The sequence below is a fragment of the Asterias amurensis genome, chromosome 17, assembly GCF_032118995.1.
Source record: "Asterias amurensis chromosome 17, ASM3211899v1".
In the NCBI taxonomy this organism is placed as follows: domain Eukaryota; kingdom Metazoa; phylum Echinodermata; class Asteroidea; order Forcipulatida; family Asteriidae; genus Asterias; species Asterias amurensis.
The window spans coordinates 4,483,578-4,507,727 of record NC_092664.1 but is presented as its reverse complement, the minus strand read 5'-3'; the positions used below and the strand labels follow the sequence as shown (position 1 = coordinate 4,507,727).

General features: G+C 38.3%; 1 protein-coding gene across 1 annotated transcript; it reads right to left on the bottom strand.

Moving 5' to 3' along the window:
* Nucleotides 1-2,549: 2,549 nt before the first annotated feature.
* On the bottom strand, nucleotides 2,550-24,107 carry LOC139949432 (sialin-like). Its single transcript, XM_071947761.1, has 13 exons — nucleotides 23,981-24,107; nucleotides 20,892-21,036; nucleotides 18,769-18,906; nucleotides 17,838-17,976; nucleotides 16,893-17,065; nucleotides 15,549-15,782; nucleotides 14,983-15,070; nucleotides 13,970-14,065; nucleotides 12,910-13,034; nucleotides 11,744-11,893; nucleotides 8,817-8,949; nucleotides 7,896-8,137; nucleotides 2,550-6,425 (listed from the first exon to the last, which is right to left on the bottom strand). Exons 4-13 carry the CDS (start codon nucleotides 17,941-17,943, stop codon nucleotides 6,234-6,236), a joined length of 1,539 nt encoding a protein of 512 aa, XP_071803862.1. The 5' UTR covers nucleotides 17,944-17,976; nucleotides 18,769-18,906; nucleotides 20,892-21,036; nucleotides 23,981-24,107; the 3' UTR covers nucleotides 2,550-6,233.
* Between the last annotated feature and the right edge of the window lie 43 nt (nucleotides 24,108-24,150).

Below are 24,150 nucleotides of genomic sequence, written 5' to 3'. Positions count from 1 at the left end.
GCACCACCACACTAGCTCAGCGCGTTAAAGGTGTTGCGATTGCCAAACTTCAGGAGACATGATCGAGTTCGAATGCCGGCCTTGCCCCGAGAGAGGTATTTTTACTTTTTGAATGTTTTATTTAACAATTTTAATCTATAGCAACAAAAAATTGCCACACTGCCAAAGGTATAAAAAAATAAAAATGGCCAAGATTTAAAATAACTTTGTTTTATGGTTTATTGTACTGGGTTTCTGAATTATATTTGGAAATTTTAGTTTAGCTTATATTTTAGTTTACAGTTAAAATATTGCTAAACTCATCAAATACACGCATGTTCACGCACTGATGTCAGAAGAAATACACACAAAAAGATGTCAATGATCGTTTAAGATTTGTTTCACTTTGTATGGTTTTGGAGCAATTAGTTACAAACTTGTAAAACATTGGCGGTGAGGGCGGCGCAGAACCCTGGCCCCACCTACCCCAATTGAGATCACAAACACCTCAAAATGAATGGTTCAATACCCCCAAACTCTGAAGTTATGTATTTGCCCCCCCCCCCCCACCCTCCTCCCGTCCCAAATGGACATGTTTGGTTAGTCGCTGCCAACCACCAAGTTCCCCCCCTCCCCTGTTTAGTTAGTGAGGTAATTTTCCAAAGGCCAAAACTGCCTTACTTGAGTCTAAATAAAAAACACTAAACGAGGACTTTTTTTAAGAGCTCGACAAAAAGAAAGAGCTTTTTAAAAAGAGCACGTTTTACAACGTGCACATTCTGTACGGGTTAAATAATGGTCATGGTTCCAGAGGACATACCGAAAAAGGGGGGCGCCCTTCAATATTGTTTTTACGTGATCGAGCGCGCGCACATGTCTACAAATTGAATTTGATTCACGTACCTGATGTATTCCGATTGCTCTCTTCCATGGACCTTACTTGACTCACATTGAGATATAATCATCTGGTTTGAAGCAAGTTACGTTCATATTTCTCCTCCTCCCAGTTGAACACTTCGTCAGCTCAGAAAAACTTGCATTCTGTACGAAAATTAACAGACAGGATGCAGGCACGTTGTGTTTACAAATGGCCAGAGAACGCTGGGTCTGGGTCCCGAGGCATACGCGACACGGGCAATGCTCTAGTTGGGCCGATTGGGGGCCAGGCTATGACGTGTGTGTATGGTGACATCTATTTAGAGCATTTTACTGCGACTAAAGAAACCCCTTTCCCAAGTTAAAGTTGCTATGTCAGATTTCTGGCCGATTTGACCCCCAAATTTTGATTTAAAATTCAATAGGTATTTTGATGGGGGTCGAGAAAGTAACAAGCTTTCATTTGAGCCATTGCTCGAAAAAGTTCGCCAATTACTAGTAGCCGTGAAATCCGCCAATTATTAGTAGCCGTGAAATAAAGTGCGCAAAATTATTTTTTGTCGGGATCCCGACACGCGACTAATTCTTATGTGTTTTAAAAGAAACGTTTTGAATTTTTGTCATGGTTCTTGACCATTAAAAGTAAAAGTTAAACTTTTTTTCGTTAGAGTGGGTGATACTCCTTGAAATACCATTCACTCAAAAAAAATCTGTTTTTAATGTTTGGGGCCAGAAATCTGACATAGCATCTTTAATGTTGTCTAGGTTAAATAAGGTAAATCATGAAAGGGATTTCGTAGAAAATACGAAAGGGGAAATTTACTTCCAGACTCGACTTGGCTCTTGTTTGATTAAAAAGATAAACAGTACAGTACGTGTGTGTTTTCAAGTCATCGATAACGTATGTAGGTCTATGCAAATTTATCTGTAAATGTAGTCCCAAGTGACAGTGGACACTATTGGTAATTGTCAAAGACTAGCCTTTGCAGTTGGTGTATCTCAACATATGCATAAAATAACAAACCTGTGAAAATTTGAGCTCAATCGGTCATCGAAGTTGCGAGATAATAATGAAATAAAAAACCACCCTTTTAACACGAAGTTGTGTGCGTTTAGATGGTTGATTTCGAGACCTCAAGTTCTAAATCTGAGGTCTCGAAATTAAATTCGTGGAAAATTACTTCTTTCTCGAAAACTACTCCACTTCAGAGGGAGCCGTTTCTCACAATGTTTTATACTATCAACCTCTCCCCATTACTCGTTACCAAGTAAGGTTTTATGCCAACAATTATTTTGAGTAATTACCAATAGTGTCCATTGCCTTTAAATAATATATGCATTTTTCTCGGAACAATAATAAAGTTACCAGGTCTGTAAAAAATCAACTGAAACTTTTGTTGCTACTGTGCTCAACGAAATTTCATGTTCATATTTTCTTTCCACCAGTTTTTTTTTTCAGACGATATCACCACCCCCACCCGGCCCAATTACTCGATGAAAACCGAGAATGGAACTTTAAAACTCCGAACCATTAAAAAAATATCTCTAAACAAAACGGCAATGAAAACAAAATGCAGCAAATAAAGTAGCCCGAAAATTGAAAAAAAAAAAAAAAAACCGAATTTTACTCAAACTTAAATTCAAAAGGAAAACAAAAACCAACAACAATAACTGAGAACAAGAACAAAACGGAACTTAGTTGCAAGCAATTTTGCTGATACTGGTCAACGGAACATAACCGGGGGGGGGGGAACAACTTTGTGTAATTATATTTTTATTGTATAATTCGATCATCTTAGCACAGTATCATACCGCGCACAATTCCTTAAGCCTGTAAAGATGTACCGTAGAACTGGGTACTTTAACAAAACTGTTCAACGTCTAAACTTGTTCGTTTTAACTTAAACCAACCTGAGAATGTTTATGACATTATTGACTTTGCTCCAACAGTCGGGTTCTTACGCTGATTTCATAAAGTCCTGTTTGCCTTGTTTTGGGTTACTCTGGTTTGAATTGAAGAGAAATAGAATGGTTTCGTCAAGATTGAAAATGCATAGCAAATTTGAAAATTGCTCCAAAGAGATTGATAGCATGCTAGTACCAGAAACATAATTTCTGATGTAGCACAATTAATTAAAAATGAGCAGCTTCTATGAACTCTTTCATTAACACCAGTGCTGTTTACTTTGTTGTTCTATTATGAACATTATCAGTAAACATATCCAATCAAGAACCTTCCCCAAAACCACAGCCTCACTATAATCCTTCATAGATCTTCATACACACAGATCTATCTGTTTAAAACCAGCCAGAGCTCAAGTCAGAAACCACTCGGGATCAAAGAGGGCCTCTTCAGGTTGAGAGCTACATGTAGGCCCTACATAATTTAATAGATGTTAAATTTGCACCATGAATAAAGATTATTAATTTTGGTTTTACCATTACGCCAAATGTGTTAGCACTGCAAAGGTCATGGGTTCGAGTCCCACCCCAGTAATAGGACCATTGAAGTGATTTTTTTTCACAGAATTTGGTAAAGTACTTATGCTAACACACATCACTATTCAGGGTAAACCAAAATTAAGAGCGTCTACATTGTTACTCTACAAGTGTAAACGCTTCAGCCAGTGAATGAGCTTTTTGGGTTGTTCACCCCCATCCCATCCCCCCCCCCTCCCAAATAAAAATCTTCTCCCTCCATCTCCAATGATGGGGCCCAATATTAAGGCAACTTACAAAATTATATGATAAGTGCCGACATCTTTGACAATCAGCACCATAATAATGGGCACAGATCACTTCACAACAACAAACACTCAGAGATTTTGTTTAAATAATTATAATTTAAATCTTCATATAAATTAGCCTTAAACCTGCAGAAGGACCCCAAGGTGAAACTCAGTTGTGTGATGCACCCATTATCAAAAGATAGAGTCTTTGTGCAAAGGGGAAAAGCTACAAGTCTCAACCTCACCTTAAAATGTGTAAGGTGTCAAAAGATTGTATACTCTTATAGAGCGGAATTTGTAACATGAAGTCATGGGACACCAACAACAAATGGGTCTCTACATTCCAAAAATGATTTGTGTTATGGCAGTCAAACGGTCATATTCAATGCTGTTTGATTGAATAAATAATATATGTTGATTTTGCACTTGAAGTGTATCAAACACAGTGACTAAGTAGGATTTGAAACTTTGCATGGTGGAGATAAGATATAGAAGAGTTTGCGGTAACACTATGTAATAATCTCTAAATGAGTTGGGTGGTTCTGAAAAGAACTGTTGGTTTAACTCAATGTTTCGATCAGTATGCTCTGATCGTCGTCTGGAGAAGACACAGAGACATTCTACACTTGATAGGTTAGACCTAGCCATGACACTTGTGTCCTTAAGCAAGACACTTAACCATTGCTTTGTCCTTCGGATGGGGCGTAAAGCCGTTGGTCCCATGTGTTGTGTTACGCATGTAAAAGAACCCAGTGCACTTATCGCAAAGAGAAGGGGTTTGCCCCGGTGTTCCTGGCTGTGGCTGCTGTATGCGTTGTAGCACCTTGTAAAGCCTTATAAGGTGCTACATAATTGGGTCTCAGAATTCATTACTTCAATAACCTATCTTTCTGAAAGTTTGTATATACTCAGCGCCTACAGTAACTTTTTCTTAGATACGAGCGCTATACAACACTTTGATATTATTATTTATTATTTACGTAAGGGCTCACATTACTGAATTTGACCTTGGAGCCCCCTTTAACTTTTTAAGTAAAATAGTTTACCCTAATTATTCAACTCATTAACTATACACATATAAAGTTATTAAAATAGCCTTGAGTTAATAAAAAATATATAATTTCTTTTAAACAAATGTATCACTATTGTAGATTGTTTACTTCTTAAAAAAACCTGTTAGTACTGTTAGACATATTTCATAAATTTTACTTTAGAGGATTCGTGACTAAGATTGCAAAAAGCTTACATTGGCACTAACAAATCACAACAGTACTCAATGGGAGACTTTTTGAAAGGGCTGCCACTAGAGGGCAGCAGACCTACCAGGTATGGGTGCACAACTCCTTTAGCAAACAATGGTAAATGCTAAAAATTCTAAAATACTCAAAAAATATTTAGAAGTCTCTCAGCCTTTTGAAAATTAAATCAGATACATTGTCATCCGACTAAACTTCAGATTTCTTCTAAATTTTTGGTAGGTCAGCATTTTGGAATTTTTGCTAATTACCCTAGATCTTATAGAAGAAACACTCCCAAAAACTCATGCACACCGCTTGTTATCCTTGGGGAACTCGTGTCCAGTGCGTCCTGTTCCAGAACAGTTTGGTTTATGCTGGCATTGTGTTATGAAAAACAAAATACAGTTTGGCTAAATCTAAGTATAAAATCAAAAACACGCAAAACACAAGGTATTTGCTGTCAGTGACCGTCACTCATGCTTCTCCTATTCCTAAGTTGTTGACATTACCTGGTGAAGAGCGCCCTCTCTTGGTGATTGGCAGATAGTATAAAGTTTCCCATTATATCTACTACATGTAGTATGCCCATTATTACGCATAAAATGTGCTTTTGTAGACCTGCGCACCAACATGTGCATTACCATGAGCACCAAGCCATGCTACACCATATCTTTTCCAATGACTTCAACCCAATGATTTCAATTGTTTCCACCAATCAGATTGCATAGTTATCCACGGTATACATATAAGTTAAGAATCTTCCAGATATTTGCAAGATTTAGTCTTTATGCAGTGGCAGATGATTATTATGTTTTCACAGTGAATGTTGCGCAGGAGTTGGGCACAAGTCAACTGACCCGAATTGCTCATTGCGAATTTGTCCTGTCTTAATTGTATATATCGCATTCGCAGTAAGTATGAACTGCGCTGAATACTCTCAATTGAAATATTTCATTGTGTGCTTTCCTTTTGTCCAATAGAATGATAATATTTTGTTCATGTGAATGGTTGTAGAGCATGAAATTGTGACAAAATTAACCTGTCAAACTTCATTAAATAAAGTGGTCACCTGGTGGGCACAGTTTAAAAAACGTCTACGGCAAATAAAAATTAGTGCTTAGTTCAGCAAAAATAAGACTGGTACAGAATTTCAAAGGAAGATTCCAGATTGTAAATCTGTCATGGAATGTTTATTCCTGCTATTATTAAACAATGAGCAAGTCTTGCAAGTATTCGATCACTGGGACCTGTTAAAGTGTGTGAGTTTGTTTTCCTTCATGTGCTAAAGCAATTTACGCGCAGCTAAAGTGCTCCCGAATTGTTTGAAATTATGTGAGACTTGCCTGGTTTATTTAGCATCATACCTTTAACATTCAAACTGGTAAGGATTAGCCTGACAGTCAAGATCAATCTAGGCGTTGATTATTCCTGCATCATTCTGTATTGAAGGATTGATGTCTTGATGTGTTATCGCTGATGATTCTTGTGAATCCATAGCCCAGGGTTGCTTCTCTGCTGATCCTAAACAGACGTAAACGATCGTCCCAAATAAGTAGGTCCCAAATGAGATCCAGAATATCACACTCCAACGCTGGAAAGTTTCCTATACCAAGAAGAAGTTAAGGTCAATTTGATATACCAGTATGGCATGACCGATTATTGGCCCTGTTTTGGGGGCACGGTTCTAGACGATTCATGGCTTGGGCCGCTCAACTGCCTAGACCACTCTGTTGCCCTGGTATCGGTGCCCTTTCAAAAATGTCAGAGACTTTAAGATTTTTCCAATGGAAGTGGCCCCTGCAAAATAAAAATTGCCTTGCCCTCTCAAAGATAAATCTACAACTAAACAGATGCGTTTTTTATCCTTTGTTTAACTGTTGCTGAAAGCTTTAAGTTGAGTGAGAACCATTCGATGGAGCAGCAATTACTAGGAAGTAGAGTTTGAGAAAAGTAAACATTTTGGGCTGAACAGTAACAAATTGAATGGAAGGGAATGTGAACGTGAACATACGACCATCGCTATATTTGTTTGAGGTGCCAGTCAGAAGCCATTAACCCTTTATGTGATATGGTGTGGCCAAACAGATAAGAGCACCGGACACAAACTCTGGTTGTTTCTGATCAGCAGAGTGTCGGTTTGAGTCCCGGTTATGACACTACTGTCCTTAAGCAAGACACTTGACAGTTATTGGTGCCCTTCAGGTGGGATGTAAATCTGTAGGTCCCATGCCTTGTGTAATGCAAGTAAAAGAAGAAACCAGTGCACTTATATCATAATAGAGAAGGGTCTCGCCATGGTTTTCCACATTTGATCGGCTGCATACTGTGCCACAGCACCTTTCAAACCATTAAATTGTGCTATGTAATGGAACATGTCTCATACTTCAAAACGTAGCTAGCTCTCAATACAGAGCATTTGTATCGGGAGTGATCAAGCACTAAATCAGAACTGCATGTATGTTTTAAATGGAGGTCACAGGTTCAAGACCCAGTCTAGTCAATATACAATTGTTGCATGGTGTGACGGGGTCCATGGCCTTTTGTAAACCCGAGGGGGAAGAGGGTGCCATTTTCCCCACGAGGGTGTACAAAACCCATGGACCCAAAATCTTAGCGTGCACAAATGGTTTTGTTATACCTTGGTAACATCCGATGCAAATTTAACATCTATTATTATCATTCCTCTTATCAAAGATATGCTTTCATCTTCAAACATTAATACGATGGAGTATGCATAGTTCTAATAAGCAGACGAAGAGTTGTTCAAATAAGAAACCATTCTTCACTGTTCCCTCCAACCCGCGGCTGTTTCGTACTAAGAGCTGAAAATTGGCCAACGCTGGGAATGATCAAGGTGATGTACACCGGTTAACATCACTCATGTTACCCGCCGCGCTGTGCAGCCATGGTACATGTGTATTTGTTGCACGGCACGTGATTGGTTCTCGACCAATGAAACTTCACAATATGTTACCGGTGTATTTCAGTTTGTCTTTGTTAAACCTAAGATTACCAACAAAATTATCCAGTCAGTTTCCCTTGATAAAAGTAAACTTTCAGATAATAAACTTACCTGATCTTCTGTGAGTACACCCGCAACCACTGGGCCAAGAAATCCAGGTATGCTGCCTACCATGTTAGAAATCCCCATGAGTAAGCCGGCATACTTAGGAGCAATGTCTAAATGGTTAACTGAAATCCCTGACCCATTCAGGCCAGACGAGGTAACAGAGAGTGTCAGCAATGTCATAGCTATTGTGTGATCACATCCAACGTAACTAGTAAAAACAAGGAAGGTTCCTGGCAAGGTTAAACCTATCAAAGAAAAAAGAAGAAACATAATTTATATTATGTGGGTTCAAATCCCTGTCTTGACACCTGTGTCCATGAGCAAGATGCTTTCCTATGATTTCTTCTCTCCAACCAGGGGTACAAATGTGTACCTGCGAGGGTAGAGGTTGATGTTGTTTGAAAAAGCTTTCTGAGCGCATGGAAGCTTAGGCTGTATTATACATGTACTCCCCAGGGAGCTGAGAGCATACTGTGCGTTGAGTTGTCAACCACCAATATTTGTGTAGATCATTTCTACTTTTACAACATCTTTCTAACAATACCGATTTTAAAAGAACTGTTACAGAATGCTTTTCAAAGACCAACTCGACCGATCCAAGGCAACGTGTTCCTTTAAATGGTTGAAACAAATATTTACATAGACACCTTGCAATATGCTCAGAGAACTCACGTGTGCCTATCCTGGGTGTCATTTTGGGTATCAAAATCGTATACAGTCATGCACAAAAGAAAGTTGACACCCAAAATTATGCTCACTTGTTCGGAGGAGTGTTCTACAGGTACGCTGAGGTCACGCGCACGTTTTATTGCGCACAGAGAACAGCTTTTGTCCAATGATCTGCCTCCTTTTTTTGAGAGCATGACGTCATATATGCAATGGGTCTATAGAAAAATAAAAATGGAGTGAGATTTGTGGATCTACCTAATACAGTAAATATCTTTCTGGTGGTTGTTGTTGAAAATATCTGATGACTGATGAGAAAGTCAGCAATGTGTCCACTGGTTATCATCACACACCACAAAGCTAGGTAAGGTACAGCAGCCAAGAAACCACTCTGAAATGGGTACCAATAAAATATCTTGTTAGCTACGGGTCATGTCACTTGGGGCAATTTAAAAATAATAATAATAATAATAATGATAATAATATTTGGTTTATACAGCTCCTAGTATAAAGTTATCTCTAGGTGCTTTACAAATAACTCAAAGAAATAACCTGTTAATTTTTTTTTACAATTGACTGAATGGTTAACACACAATTTAGGTAAATAATGCTTTATATTAAAGAGTTGGGTTTTCAGGGCAATTTTGTATGATCTAAAGGAGCTGATAGAACGAATGTTATGGGGGAGATTGTTCCAGAGTGTGGGTGCATCAAAGCTGAATGACTTGTTTCCGTAGTGCTGTGTGTAAAACCTTTGAATCTGAAGGAGATGTTGGTTTTGTCATGTTTGAGAGCAAAGAGAGCAGGTGGGAGTGTAGTTGAGTAAGCGATCTGAGATGCACATGGGAGCAGTGTCGTGAAGGCCTTAAAGGTGAACAGTTCCAGGCAACCAGTTCCAGGCAATCGCAAAGAGGAGAATTCATTCACAGTGGAATGTTCAAATATATTACTTGGGGTATGCAAGTGGGAGTGTCATGGCCGAGTGGTTAAGAGCACCGAATTCAAACTCTGGTGTTTCTGATCAGCAGAGTGTGGGTTCGAATCCCAAGCCGTGACTCTTGTGTCTTTAAGCCAGACACAGAACTATTGCTTCATCCTTCGGATGGGACGTAAAGCTGTTGGTCCCATGTGTTGTGTAAACGCATGTAAAAGAACCCAGTGCACTCATCAAAAAGAGAAGGGGTTCGCCCCGGTGTTTCTGGTTGGATTGGCAGCATATTGCACCACAGCACCTTGTAAACCATTACATGGTGCTTAAGGATTAGGTGTTGTATCTCAAACTTCGTCCCACTCCTTGCAGTAATAATACCTGGCGCTTTGTATCCTTTGGCAAAAGGCGCGCTATAAATACGGTTATTATTATTACAACCACTTTATGATATGTTTCTTGAAACTAGAAGATTGGAATGAATGTACTCTTCCAATAACCAATGATGTACAACCCCTTTATGATATGTTTCTTGAAACTAGAGGATTGGAATGAATGTACTCTTCCAATAACCAATGATGTACAACCCCTTTATGATATGTTTCTTGAAACTAGAGGATTGGAATGAATGTACTCTTCCAATAACCAATGATGTACAACCACTTTATGATATGTTTCTTGAAACTAGAGGAATGAATGTACTCTTCCAATAACCAATGATGTACAACCCCTTTATGATATGTTTCTTGAAACTAGAGGATTGGAATGAATGTACTCTTCCAATAACCAATGATGTACAACCCCTTTATGATATGTTTCTTGAAACTAGAGGATTGGAATGAATGTACTCTTCCAATAACCAATGATGTACAACCCCTTTATGATATGTTTCTTGAAACTAGAGGATTGGAATGAATGTACTCTTCCAATAACCAATGATGTACAACCCCTTTATGATATGTTTCTTGAAACTAGAGGATTGGAATGAATGTACTCTTCCAATAACCAATGATGTACAACCACTTTATGATATGTTTCTTGAAACTAGAGGAATGAATGTACTCTTCCAATAACCAATGATGTACAACCCCTTTATGATATGTTTCTTGAAACTAGAGGATTGGAATGAATGTACTCTTCCAATAACCAATGATGTACAACCCCTTTATGATATGTTTCTTGAAACTAGAGGATTGGAATGAATGTACTCTTCCAATAACCAATGATGTACAACCCCTTTATGATATGTTTCTTGAAACTAGAGGATTGGAATGAATGTACTCTTCCAATAACCAATGATGTACAACCCCTTTATAATAGGTTTCTTGAAACTAGAGGATTGGAATGAATGTACTCTTCCAATAACCAATGATGTACAACCCCTTTATGATAGGTTTCTTGAAACTAGAGGATTGGAATGAATGTACTCTTCCAATAACCAATGATGTACAACCCCTTTATGATATGTTTCTTGAAACTAGAGGATTGGAATGAATGTACTCTTCCAATAACCAATGATGTACAACCCCTTTATGATATGTTTCTTGAAACTAGAGGATTGGAATGAATGTACATGTACTCTTCCAATAACCATTGATGTACTGTCCCTTTATGATAAATTTCTTGAAAACTAGAGTATTGGAATGAATGTACTCTTCCAATAACCAATGATGTACAACCCCTTTATGATATGTTTCTTGAAACTAGATGATTGGAATGAATGTACTGCTCCAAAGTACCATCTTTTCATGATACGAATTACTTGAAAAATAGAGGATTGGAATTATTGCAATATTCCGAAAGCCAATGCGGTACCATTCCATTATGATATTTTTCTTAAAAACTAGCGGGTTGATTTGGATGCAGTTATTGATACATTATGAACCTTAAAGGAACACATTGCCATGGATCGGTCAAGTTGGTCTATAAAAAGCGTTAGTAACCGTTTTTTATAAAATGCATATGGGTAGAAAGATGTTGTCAAGTAGAATACAATGATCTACACAAACATGCCTCGAAATTGCTCGGTTTTCCTTTTACCTCATCGGCAAACACAGTCTGCCATTTATGGGAGTCAAATTTTTGACTCCCATAAATGGCAGACTGTGTTAGTTCGCACAGTAAAAGGAAAACCACGCAATTTGGAGGCAAACTTATGTGGATCATTGTATTTTACTTTCACAACATCTTTCCAACCATATGCATTTTATAACAAACTGTTTCTTTAAGTTGAGTACTATTAGCAGAAGACACTTACCTGTGATAAATCAAATCCTAGCACAACCTTGAGATACGTTGGCAAGTTTGTAAGTAAAGTATAAAAGCCCCATGTACTGCAGAAGAAAGTAATCACGAGGGCCCACACTGGTGTAGAAGTCATTATACTCCACCAGGGTACATAATAAACCTGCAAAATATCACACAATAGCACAAAATAGTACAAAATATCACAAACTATCAAAAATACTTATAGCATATTATAAACCACAAGGGAAACTTGACTGGATTAATTTGAAAATAATTTGAGGTAGAACAAAGAAAATTGACTCTAGTGGGACTCGAACCAACAACCTCCGGATTACATATTGGCCCTCTACCAACTAAGCTTATCTAGCTCTAGCTATCTAGCTATCTTTATAAACACTGTGACAAAAATGTCAGCAACATCACTCCTCTGCTTCAGAAACTGAGCTTATTATTGTTGGTTAATTTGCATTGACAGTGATGCTTCAGGCATGATATTTAGTAGCACTTATCGGAGTATATGTAGCAAGAGGTATGTAATGCCTTCCCAGAGGACAGTATTTTTGTATTTTAGTCTTTGGATATCTTGTATTTTGAAATTGTACTTAAATAAAGATTTTTATATTTCATGTTTTTCTGTAGTTTTAAAATAGTGGATATATTTTTTTATGATCTGTAATTTTTAATGCAATTCAGCCTCTGACTACTCTGACTGAAGTTTGAATGTGTTTTAATAATAACCAATAATAACAATACTTGGTCTTTGAACAAAAATTTGAATGGTTCATGGAGAACAAGGGCTGACCTTCATGTACATATGGTGTAGGCTTTACACATATTATTGGTGTATGAGGTTGTCTCAGTGGTTTCTCTCCCTTCACTTCACCTCTCTGGACCCCGGTTCCAATCCCACCTCAGACAAGAGCCTTGCATGTGAATTGGATTTCCAGTCCCTACCTGAGTGATGGGTTTTCCCCAATTTAGTTTTTTCTCCCACATCTCAAACTGAACATTTCTTCTCGTTTCCCATCCATCCTATTATTAGGGCTACTTGTGCAAGGGTGTTTGATAAATAAACAGAAAACAAACAAATTAAACACTTCATGAAGAGAAATAATGCCTTCACAAATGCATTAATTAATTAATGCATACTCCCTGCATACAATATTAATGACTTACATCATCTTTATCTCCAATGGAGGATTCAATGTAGATTCTTTCTACATCTGATATACGTGGATGTTTGGATGGTTTATCATGTACAAGTAACATCCATAAGACAAACCATATCAATGCTGATGTACCTGAGAGAAAATAACATCAACACAGCTCATTAAAGACACTGGACACTATTGGTAACTGTCAAAGACAGTTTAACTCAATTGGTCGTCAAAGTTGCAGGATAATAATGGAAATCAAAACACCCTTGTACACGAAGTTGTGTGCTTTCAGATGCTAGATTTCGGGACCTCGAAATCTAATTCTGAGGTCTCAAAATCAAAGTCAATCAAAATGACTTCTTTCTCAAAGTACGTTACTTCAGAGGGAGGGAGCCTTTTCTCACAATGTGTTATACTACCAACAGCTCTCCATTGCTTGTTACCAAGTGAGTTTTTATGCTAACAATTATTTTGAGTAATAACCAATAGTGTCCACTGCCTGTAATACTTCCACTATACTGAAAATGAAAACCTGTTCTCTTGCGTATGTTTGGTGTTTTTTCGATGAAGGGGAATGCCGGGGTTATAAAAAGGGGAAGGTAGCAGAGAGATGCAAGAGACAGATAATTGTATACTCAGTGGCGACCCATACAAATGGCTGATGTCACTTTAAAAGTCGCGTTCATGTGGAGTAAATAACATTGGAAGTGGCAGGTCAGTTGCGTTCAAACGATGGTTTATTTGGCCTTGCAGCAGGGGTTGGTCGTAAAACCTGGGCTGTTCTGCGCTAATTCAACTTTTTTCAGGACTGGTTTAGCCCAGTTTTGTGGGTCAAATTGACCCTCACAGACGGAGGGTTATTTTAGCACCTTTGGATAAAGGGTTAATTTAACTCCTCGTCTGAACGTACCCTAGGTGCCAACTCATAGGTAAATGATCCTACCCCACCAAACTAGGAATTTATCTGTCTGTTTGGCTATGATTCAATGGCCCATTTTGAAACTTTTTGATGGAAACATGGCGCCAAAACCTACTCTCTAAATAAAGCATGATGGCACATGGAAGGGCTTGGAACTTACCGAACACGTAGAATGCTAACGGCCACCCATCTAGGAAGTTTAATTCAGAGAGTAATCCTGAGATTGGCATTGCTAAGACTGTACCTATATGACTTCCTGCACAGAATAAAACAAAATTATCATCATAATGGGAAAGTTTCATTAAAGATCTTCAAAATTTCGCCACAAAAACACAAAAACTACACATCCTTTTTAACATTGAATTAGTACTTGATGGGGGCTCAAGCAGGGTATAGTGCACAGTGGACTTAAGTCACCATTGGGGCCCACAAGCAGGGTATAGTGCACAGTGGAGTAAGTCACCATTGGGACTCAAGCAGGGTATAGTGCACAGTTGACTAAAGTCAACATTGGGGCTGAAGCAGGGGCGTAGTGCACAATTGACCAAGTCACCAGTGGTGCTCAAGCAGGAGTCTACTAAAGTCACCATTGGGACAAGCAGGGTATAGTGCACAGTGGATTAAAGTCACCATTTGGGCTGAAGCAGGGGTATAGTGCACAAGTCACCATTGGGGCTCAAGCAGGAGTCAACTAAAGTCGCAATTGCAACAAGCAGGGTTTAGTGCACAGTGGACTAAAGTCACCATTGGGACAAGCAGGGTTTAGAGCACAGTGGACTAAAGTCACCATTGGGGCTGAAGCAGGGGCATAGTGCACAATTGACCAAGTCACAATTGGGGCTCAAGCAGGAGTCAACTAAAGTCACCATTGGGACAAGCATGGTTTAGTGCACAGTTGACTAAAGTCACCATTGGGGCTGAAGCAGGGGCATAGTGCACAATTGACCAAGTCACAATTGGGGCTCAAGCAGGAGTCAACTAAAGTCACCATTGGGACAAGCAGGGTTTAGTGCACAGTTGACTAAAGTCACCATTGGGGCTGAAGCAGGGGCATAGTGCACAATTGACCAAGTCACAATTGGGGCTCAAGCAGGAGTCAACTAAAGTCACCATTGGGACTATCAGGGTTTAGTGCACAGTTGACTAAAGACACTAGGTGGCCTAGGATCTTACCTGAGTATGATATGGTAACTAGTCTGCTACGTTCAAGAGGTGGAGCCCAATGACCCCACAAGGAATGCATGGCTGGATAAGTCACACCCTAACAAATAGAAAAACATAACATTCAAATTTAGTTTGATGCTGTGTTTAAGTCCTTGGCTGCTAATTGGACACTTTATTGCACTGGACACTATTGGTAATTAGTCAAAATAACTGTTAGCATAAAAACTTACTTGGTAACGAGCAATATCGAGAGCTGTTGATAGTATAAAACATGATAGTATAAAACATTGTGAGAAATACCTTTTTAAAAATGATCAATACAAGAATAGAATTCTATTTGTGCTTCAACCAATTACTACCTCACAAACTCAGTGAGCCAAGGCAAGGTCTGAATTGGTAGATACTGCTATGGCTATGGCTGGGATTCAGCACCATCATGCATTAAAGTATAAAGACATCCCTAGCAACAGTCATAGCCCTAGCCACCTATTTAGATATAGCCTTAGGTTTGATAGCCCAAATATAAAATCTTACGAGAGCTCGATCGTGACCTTCACAAAACAAAATCACCGTACCTCTCCAACACCTTCCAGTACTCTGAGGGCAATCAAATACTGGTACCCTGCCCTGGCAGCGAACGGCGTGGCCAAGGTTAACACAGCGGTGCAAAGAACTCCAAGTCCAAATATTAGCTTTGCTCCATAGCGATCTGCCAATAAACCACCAGGTATTTGAGTAAAGACGTAACCATAGAAGAAAGAGCCGAGAATCTGTCCTTGAGTTGACTCGTCCCAAGTGAATTCTCCATTCTATAAAACAGCCGCAAAAAGATAGAAAATAAAATTGATGATAAAAAAGGGCCTTCAGTATTAAAGGCATTGGACACTATTGGTAATTACTAAAAACAATTGTCAGCATAAAAACTTACTTGGTAAAGAGCAATAGAGAGCTGTTGATAGTATACAACATTTTGAGAAACGGCTCCCTCTGAAGTAACGTAGTTTTTGAGAAAGAGGTGATTTCTCTATAATGGATGTTAAATTTGCATCAGGGATAAAGAACATTAATTTTTGTTTTTTTACCTGCACACCGATGTGTATTGGCACTGTATACTCAGTACTTTCCCCAAGTCCAGTGAAAACATATCACAGGCATATTTACTCGTGTGGAGTTCAAACCCATGACCCTTGCAATTCTAGAGGTAATTTTTCACTCAAATAATAAAAAAACATCAGTGGCAGCCTTTTACCATGCATGTAAAAGCACACAAAGTTGTGCAACAAGGGTGTTTTTTGTTGTCTATTTGCAACTTCCATGGCCAATTGATCCCCAAATTTTCACAGGTTTATTTTATGCATATATGTTGGGATACACCAAGTGAGAATGATGCTCTTTGACAATGACAAAACGTGTCCAGTGCCTTTATGAAATTAAGGAGTGTGTGTGCAAATCGCTCTCTGCAAAAATCCAGAGCGAATACGTCTACGCACAAAGAATAATCTCTAATAGAAACAACCAATCTAAGAAACATTATGACACTACTGCTTCTCAGATTCAAATTTCAGTAGATAAAAACTTATATCGTTTTTAAATTACCACATTACTTCAAAGTGAAGTGCCTTAGATAATACTATCAAAAGCTGCCGTAGGCTACTGACAAACCTTTTTAGTTCCATTGACATGATTGTTTGCATTTCACAACACAAGGAGCATACAGCTTTACATCATATCTGAGGTAAAGAACAATGATGAATGAGTGACTCACTCAAAGAAGTGTCAAGACTGGGATTCAAACCCATACTCTGCTGATTAGAAACACCAGCACTCGAGTTCAGTGGACTGAACCGCTCAGCAATGACATGCCACTATATTTCCTTGTAGAACCTTATAAATCCGAGAATAACTATTCTATAACTTACCTTGGGAGTATGGGACATGTTAGCCGTAGGACATACTGAGCTGTGATTGGTCAAAGTTGTGTTCACCATGGCAACCAACGCAACACTTAAATTCACCCTCATTGCATAGATGTTCATCAAGCCGAGGAAACTCAAGATGGCAAGAGTGTATCGAGCTGATATCAAACCAGGGACTGTGGGATAAAAAAAAAGATGATGTGATTAAGCTTGGAAACACACACCACTGATATAACACATCAGTTAAGTCATAAATATTTGTTTTTCCTTGAATTTCAAGCTCCCCCGTGCCCGCCTGGATACACCACTGACCATTCACATCCAATCTTGCAGAGTGTGCTGTTGTTCTCACTGTAAGCTGTTTTAACCTGCATGTAAAGTTTGCTTTAAGAACAATTTGTTGCGTGTTCGTGGAATGACGCAACAGCAAATGTTTAACCTTGATTTTTTATTACCTTGTTAAGAAACATTAAAGGATGGGTTTGGTTTGGAATTGTACATTCTATATTAACGTGGGAAACACTTGTCGATTGAGTTGGATTTATTTTCGGATGTGGTAAGCTTTTGAAAAAACAAAACCTGAACTATGAGTGCAAAGCATGAAAGCTTGCGAGCGCAAAGAGACCTGCTCACAAACACTTATGTTTGGTTTTGAAAGCCCTACTATACACTCTGGGGTGTTCCATGTGGTTTTATCTTCATTTTCAATATGAATGATCTAAGTTTTAAATAATAATCTAAACAAAAAGAAGAAGGGAGAAATCACATCCCTGTAAACTCTTAGACAATCTTGTTTGAGAGGAAGCCGGTCAAATCTAGCTATGAAACTGCTATGGGTATTTTGATACAAGCCACTTTGGACCTCTGTGGTTGGTAAAGGGTTTACTATCAACATCGATAACTAATTAGTAACTGCACACCAAGGAGTATTCACAAAATACAACCAACCTTTTGGCACTGTAATTGTTGAGTTCTGATTTGCATTTGGTTTGATGAGCGATGCATCCTCATCAGTAACATCTGAAGCTACATGTACATCAATGGGTTCTTCCATTCCAGCTGCTTGTGAGTCAATCCCAGTCAACAACTGCAGAGGAGAGTCAATCACAATTAATGACTGCATATGACAGTCATTTACAATTAATTACGACTGCATATGAGAGTAATGCCCTAAGTGACTACATGTACATTAAGAACTTTTTTTGTTCAACCCATAGAGTTATATATAAGAACTAGAGGTCGCACGAGTGATGCTTTGTGCACAAACGCCACAGGACTGCAAGTTGATAAGCGTGTCATTCTGCACGCACGTTGAATATGAAATACACGTTTGAGTTTGTTTTTATTGAACGCTCATGCGATGCTGTTTGTTCAACTTACAAACTGGCCGCACAAACACACGCTGTGAGATAGCTGTTTTGTCAACTTAGAAAATGGCCGCCTGCGCACATACCGGGGCGCATATATAGGACAGTGCGCCCTCTAGTTCTTATTTATAACTCTATGGTTCAACCCCAAATTATTTCAAATTGACTGTCAGTTTCCCTTGCAGTCTATTATTTTATATCGGGAATGAAAAGTCGCATCCCCTTTATAAAAGGTGATCCCTCTGCTGCTGCTTCCCAGGTTATGTAAAAAACTATGGTGTGATCCATGGCTATGCAACAGTGCAACAGTTCAACAGTAACAGATTGAATGGCTTCTGACTGGCACCTCCAAACAAAAAGATATTGACTAAAATAGGAAGACCGCCAACATTATGGCAAGAGGGCAAAAGTTGGATGAGCGCCGGCACATTAATACGGAAGTCACAGGTTCAAATCCTGCTCAAGTCAGTTTGTCTTTGCTCAAACCCAAATTGTATAAAATACATACTTACATGGAGCACCTTAACATAATCCTAAATGCATGAGGGATTCTTGAAGATTGACGATGGCTTAAAAGAACACCAACTGAGGAGTTCTGCTGCAGGGGTCAATCAAAGTCAAGTCTTTTCTGCCAAAAACTGACAGAAAGTCTAAAATGGAACAAATCAATGTTTCAATATTTAAATATGAATGTTTTTATTTCTATTTAAGGAGCGTCTCAAAAGCCGGTAAAATTTTTTTTGCAGAGAAAAAAACACACCAGAGGGCATCTCACAGCACTCATTGTTTTTGTTTTTTAATTTCAGATAAATTTATTTTATGTCAACATCAGTCATCACAAAGTGTAATAATATTGCTCAGTTAAACATTAACTTGTACAAATGAAAACTTGAACCAGTTATTTACACAATAAATAGATAATAGTGTGGCATTAACATGTAGGAAAAGGGAGCTAAGCAATGCTTTTTGACCCCCTTCCCCATAAGGACAAAAGGAACATCTACATGTACAAGGAAAACGATACCTCTACAAGGTATGTGGAGACATTTTCAAGAAAAAAAAACAGAGGATATTGTAAAATAACACCCCAGGCACTGTGCACTTCTCCCCATGGTTTCTCTGATGCCCTGTTCAAATAGTGTTTATTGGCGGTGGGTAAAAAAACCTTATCCAGGATGTTTGATGTACATTACATTGTATATTAATCGTTCAATCTAAATACACAAGGCCAAAGACTTGTCCAGTCATTAGTTTACTGGGCCAGGGCCAAAATCACTGGCCTCGCCGGACCTGCGGTCCAGTGTAAAATTCAAGCCTGGGGTGGAATTCAGAGTAACACTAATCTTATCTTGACTAAAGACAAATTACTCGCATGCATCAAAAAGCTTTGAGTATCATATCAAAATATCATGGTGCTCATTTGGGGGAAAAAAATTGTTTTCTACTTACATGTAGGTTCAAAGGGTTGGAAATCCTATCACCGTAGTAATGACCAGACCTTCAATCATTGACACTCCGTTGTTCAACTCTTTAGGTTTTGATAAAAATTGACCCATTGTACCCTTAACAAAGCAACCATGGACCTGTGGTGCTTTTTGTTGTTAAACTGTTAAAGCCATTGCACCCTTTCGGCTAAGAAAAAAAAAAAAAAAAAGTTCACAGATTTACAAATAACTTACAGGGTTCACAGAAGGCAATGGTGAAAGACTTCACTTGAAATATTATTCTATGAAATGCTTTACCTTTTGAGAAAACAGCAAAACAATATAAATTCTTGTTAACGAGAATTACGGATTTATTTTAAACACATGTCATGACACGGCGAAACGCGCGGAAACAAGGGTGGGTTTTTCCGTTGTTTTCTCCTGCCTCCGATGACCGATTGAGCCTAAATTTTCACAGGTTTGTTTTTGATATAGAAGTTGTGGTACACAAAGTGTGGGCCTTGGACAACACTGTTTACCGAAAGGGTCCAATGGCTTTAAGTCCTTGGCTTGAATGTCACAACAAGCTCACACACATCAAATGTGTATTATGACCTCAAAACATGTAATGGCCTCTTATCATTGACCCTCCTTGTTCAACTCTTTGTTCTGATAAGCATAGACCCAATTGTTTTCATTTGTGATAGCATTTGTGGACATATTGTCCCTATTAAAGTCCTTGGTTTAAACTGAAACTACAAGTGCACGTACACATGGGTTCATCAGACACAAAACATTGTTTGTTCTACTTCTTCAATGGTGACCGTGCTAACCACCACTTACATTATACAGTTCTTAAAAGTAAAAAAGTATACATCTGTATACAAGTAATACATAGATGCTGGATGCTTTTCTTTTTTAACGCATTAGGGGTATGTTTTAATCTAAACTTATATCATTATGTTTCTTTGACTTGAGATGAGATGAGATGACAGTTGAGCAAACTTCCACAACTTTGTATGTAAAAAATATTTACTTCGTACACATATTTCCTAAATCTAGTTGATTTTTCTTAATGTCTGCATCCTCAAAGCTCCATTTTGTGTATAAAAAAACCAAAGAAACTGTTCAAAGCAATGGAAAAGTATGTAAACTTGCCCCTCCCCCTACTACTCTAGTAGGCCTAAAGGAAGGTTTTCAAAGTCACTTACTTGGAATCCTTTTTAAACCGTAACCAAGAATGCATGACAGATTCTTGAAGACTGCTGATGGCTTTAGAAGAACACAAACTAAAGAGTTGCTGGTTCAATCAACATCAAGTCCTGGTCTTTCCCTCCACAATGTGTCACTCAGGGTCTGAAGTGGAGAATAAAAATGATTTTAATTGTTAAAAGTGTTACCCTTATTTCATACAACCGTGCACCTTTTTATCAATCAAGATGATGGACATCAAAATCGATACAGTCCACCCATCTCTACCAAAATCAATTCTCAACGTTTTGTTTCTTCTTCTTCTTCTTCTTCCGTGAAAGTACAGTCCACCATCTGGTGTATTGCGTACTGTGGTAGTTGTGTGCATGCGAGGGTGTGGATATATACAGTGCAGGTGGGTGAACAGTGAACGTGCGGCTAAAAACAGCTCAGGCTGACCTAGCGGAGCTGGACTGACTGTACACCCTGCTTAAAACTAGCAAGAGTTGTACAGTTGATCAGGTCTACCGGGAGATTGTTCCATATCCTAATGCTATTGGGAAAAAATGACTGTGTGTAGACCCCTGTCCTGGTGAATGGTATCATGTATTTGTAAGAATGACCCCTCAGAGAAACGGTGCATGGAGCTAGAAATGTGTGTGGGACGTCAACCAGGTTGTTCACAATCTTATACATGTTTCTGAAATTATTTTAAAAAACATTATCAACATAGACCTTCAGGGCTCGTAATTCACACTGGACCACAGGCCCGAGGCCAGTGATGTTTGCTTCTGTCCCGTAAACTTTATGCCAAACAAGGCCGGCGATCTTGTTTTTTTTTATTATACGATAAAACTAATTATAAAAAATAATATGAAATATTTTATCTTTCATTTACATGTATTTCAATCTCACTTTAAAGGATTCGGGTACTCTTTCAAAATGTCCACAGATTTACATTAAACTTACAGGGTTTAAAGATAATGATTGTGGAAAGCTTCCCTTCAAATATTACTAGCTGAGGTTGTGTAGTTTTTGAGAAATGAGTAAAACAAGTCACAAAATAATTTTCGTCTCATGAGACGAAAATTATTTTAGCATGTAAAATCCTGTTAACCAGTTATGATATTATACCAAAACCATACCATAACTGGTTGATACGTTTTTACATGCTAAAACTGAGACGGAAATTATTTGTTTTACTCATTTCGTAAAAACTACAGCACCTCAGTTAGTAAAATTTCAAGGGAAGCTTTCTACTATCAATCTCTTCAAACTGTGTAAGTTTAATGTAAATCTTTGGACATTGTGTTTTTTGTTAGGAAAAGTACATCTATAGACCCTTTAAAATAAAAGTTTTTATTTTAACTTGTCAGATCAATTCCGAACACGGAACGTCGATCCGTTTTTTTCCCTTGTGTATCATGCATTGCTGCATACAAGTTCCCCATTCAGTTTACCCATGCCCACACCCTTGTACATCTGGGCTCAAAACATTTATATTTTCTTATATAATTCTGGTCCAGTAAAAATTTCCCCAAAATTGAGCCCTGCAATTTTGAGAATGAGTTTGTCTTTAAATGTAGTTCTTGCCATGCTTGCCTGTATGTTACTGTTCCATTATTTTTTGTATAAGTACCTGAACAGTAATAAATATTACTCTCTAATGTTGCATGTGTCACAGTAGTTCAAATCTCGGCTGAAAACCATAATAATGGGTTAATCAATTAACCAATTGGAGTGCAGACAGAGCACAGAGAGTTATGACCGTGCAGGGCCCAATTTCTATACAGCTTCTTTAGCAGAAAATTATGCTTTGTACTATACTATAGTAATACAGTGTTGATAAACTTTCCAGCTATAGACTATGCTATTAAGAAAAAATAACCAGGATACCAGTCACATGTACACGGAACTGCGGAACAAGTCCTGCAGGTAACTATAGATTATTCTGTCTGTAAAATTATTCTGGTAAGCATAATTTTGTTCTGCTTGCATTTAGCTACTTTTTTTTTACGCGTAGCGTAACTACATTAAGCAGAACAAAATTATAATGCTTATAATATTAGGGCCCTTGCTTGGGCCTTGGCCCAATTTCATAAGTAAAATTCCTTTATAATTTTATAAAGCAGAAAATACCACCACTCTCACTGAGACCGAGAGTCTCAGTCTCAATCCCGGTTCATACTTCATGCGAATGCGAAGCGAATGTTGACGTCACAAATTCGCAACGAATAATTCGCAGCAGTTGAACTCTGCTCTACTCACTTGAGAATACCGCTGCGAAAGGAGGGTCATGACGTCAAATTCACGTCAAATTCGCTTTGTATTTGCATTTGCAGGAAGTATGAACCGGGCTTGGATAACTTTCCGTATGGCGCCACCACCTTTTCACTCATTTTTACAAAAAGGAATATATCAATCAGGTAAATTAGATACTATATTATTTTATTTCGAATGAAAAAGTGGTGGCGCCATACGGAAACTTTTCCCCGGGCTTCACTTTCACTCTACCAAAAATACATTACAATGTCTACTGCACAGTAAAATGACTTTTCTAAATCTAACTTCTACTAAAGTCACTAAGGAAGCAAAAATTGAGGGCAGCACCAGTCACAACAGAAGTCACAACAGCAACAACAAAGTTACAATGTAAACTAAAAATGTAACTTTAGCTGGCGAGTGTTTCTACAGTAAAATGACATGGAGCAGCCTCAGTCTATGCCCTAATTTAATTTAATTTTGCAAGCATTTCTTCACCGAATGATTACACAAAAAAAGAAACTACACGTAGCGCAAGTTCGAATTTGCGCGCAAGGTTAGAACTATTGCTCGGGCATATTGAAACATTGCATGCAATTTCTATTGGTTTTTACTTTGCGCTAAACAAAATAACCAGGAAATTAACTTTTTCACTACGGTGATGTTGGGCGGGCGGAGACAAAAACAATTTTGAGACTTTGTTGAGTTTTGAAGTATTATCTAACTTTCTAAAACTTCACTTTTGTATAATTTTATATTTGAAGTTACACAGTGGAATGTGTGGTGAATGTGTCATCTGAACTAGTATGTAAAAAGAAGAAAACAACAATTTTTTTCATGAACTTACCACCAAGCTTACAAGAAGTTCGTTCGCTAAGCAGACGACCGGACTGCCGCGTGCAAAAGTGGTGAAAAACATCGTCACGTGATATTGTTTTTTTCACTTGACTTGTCCAACATTCTGCCACTTGAGGGCGCCCTAAAAATTAATCCACACACTTTGAATGTGAATGTCGG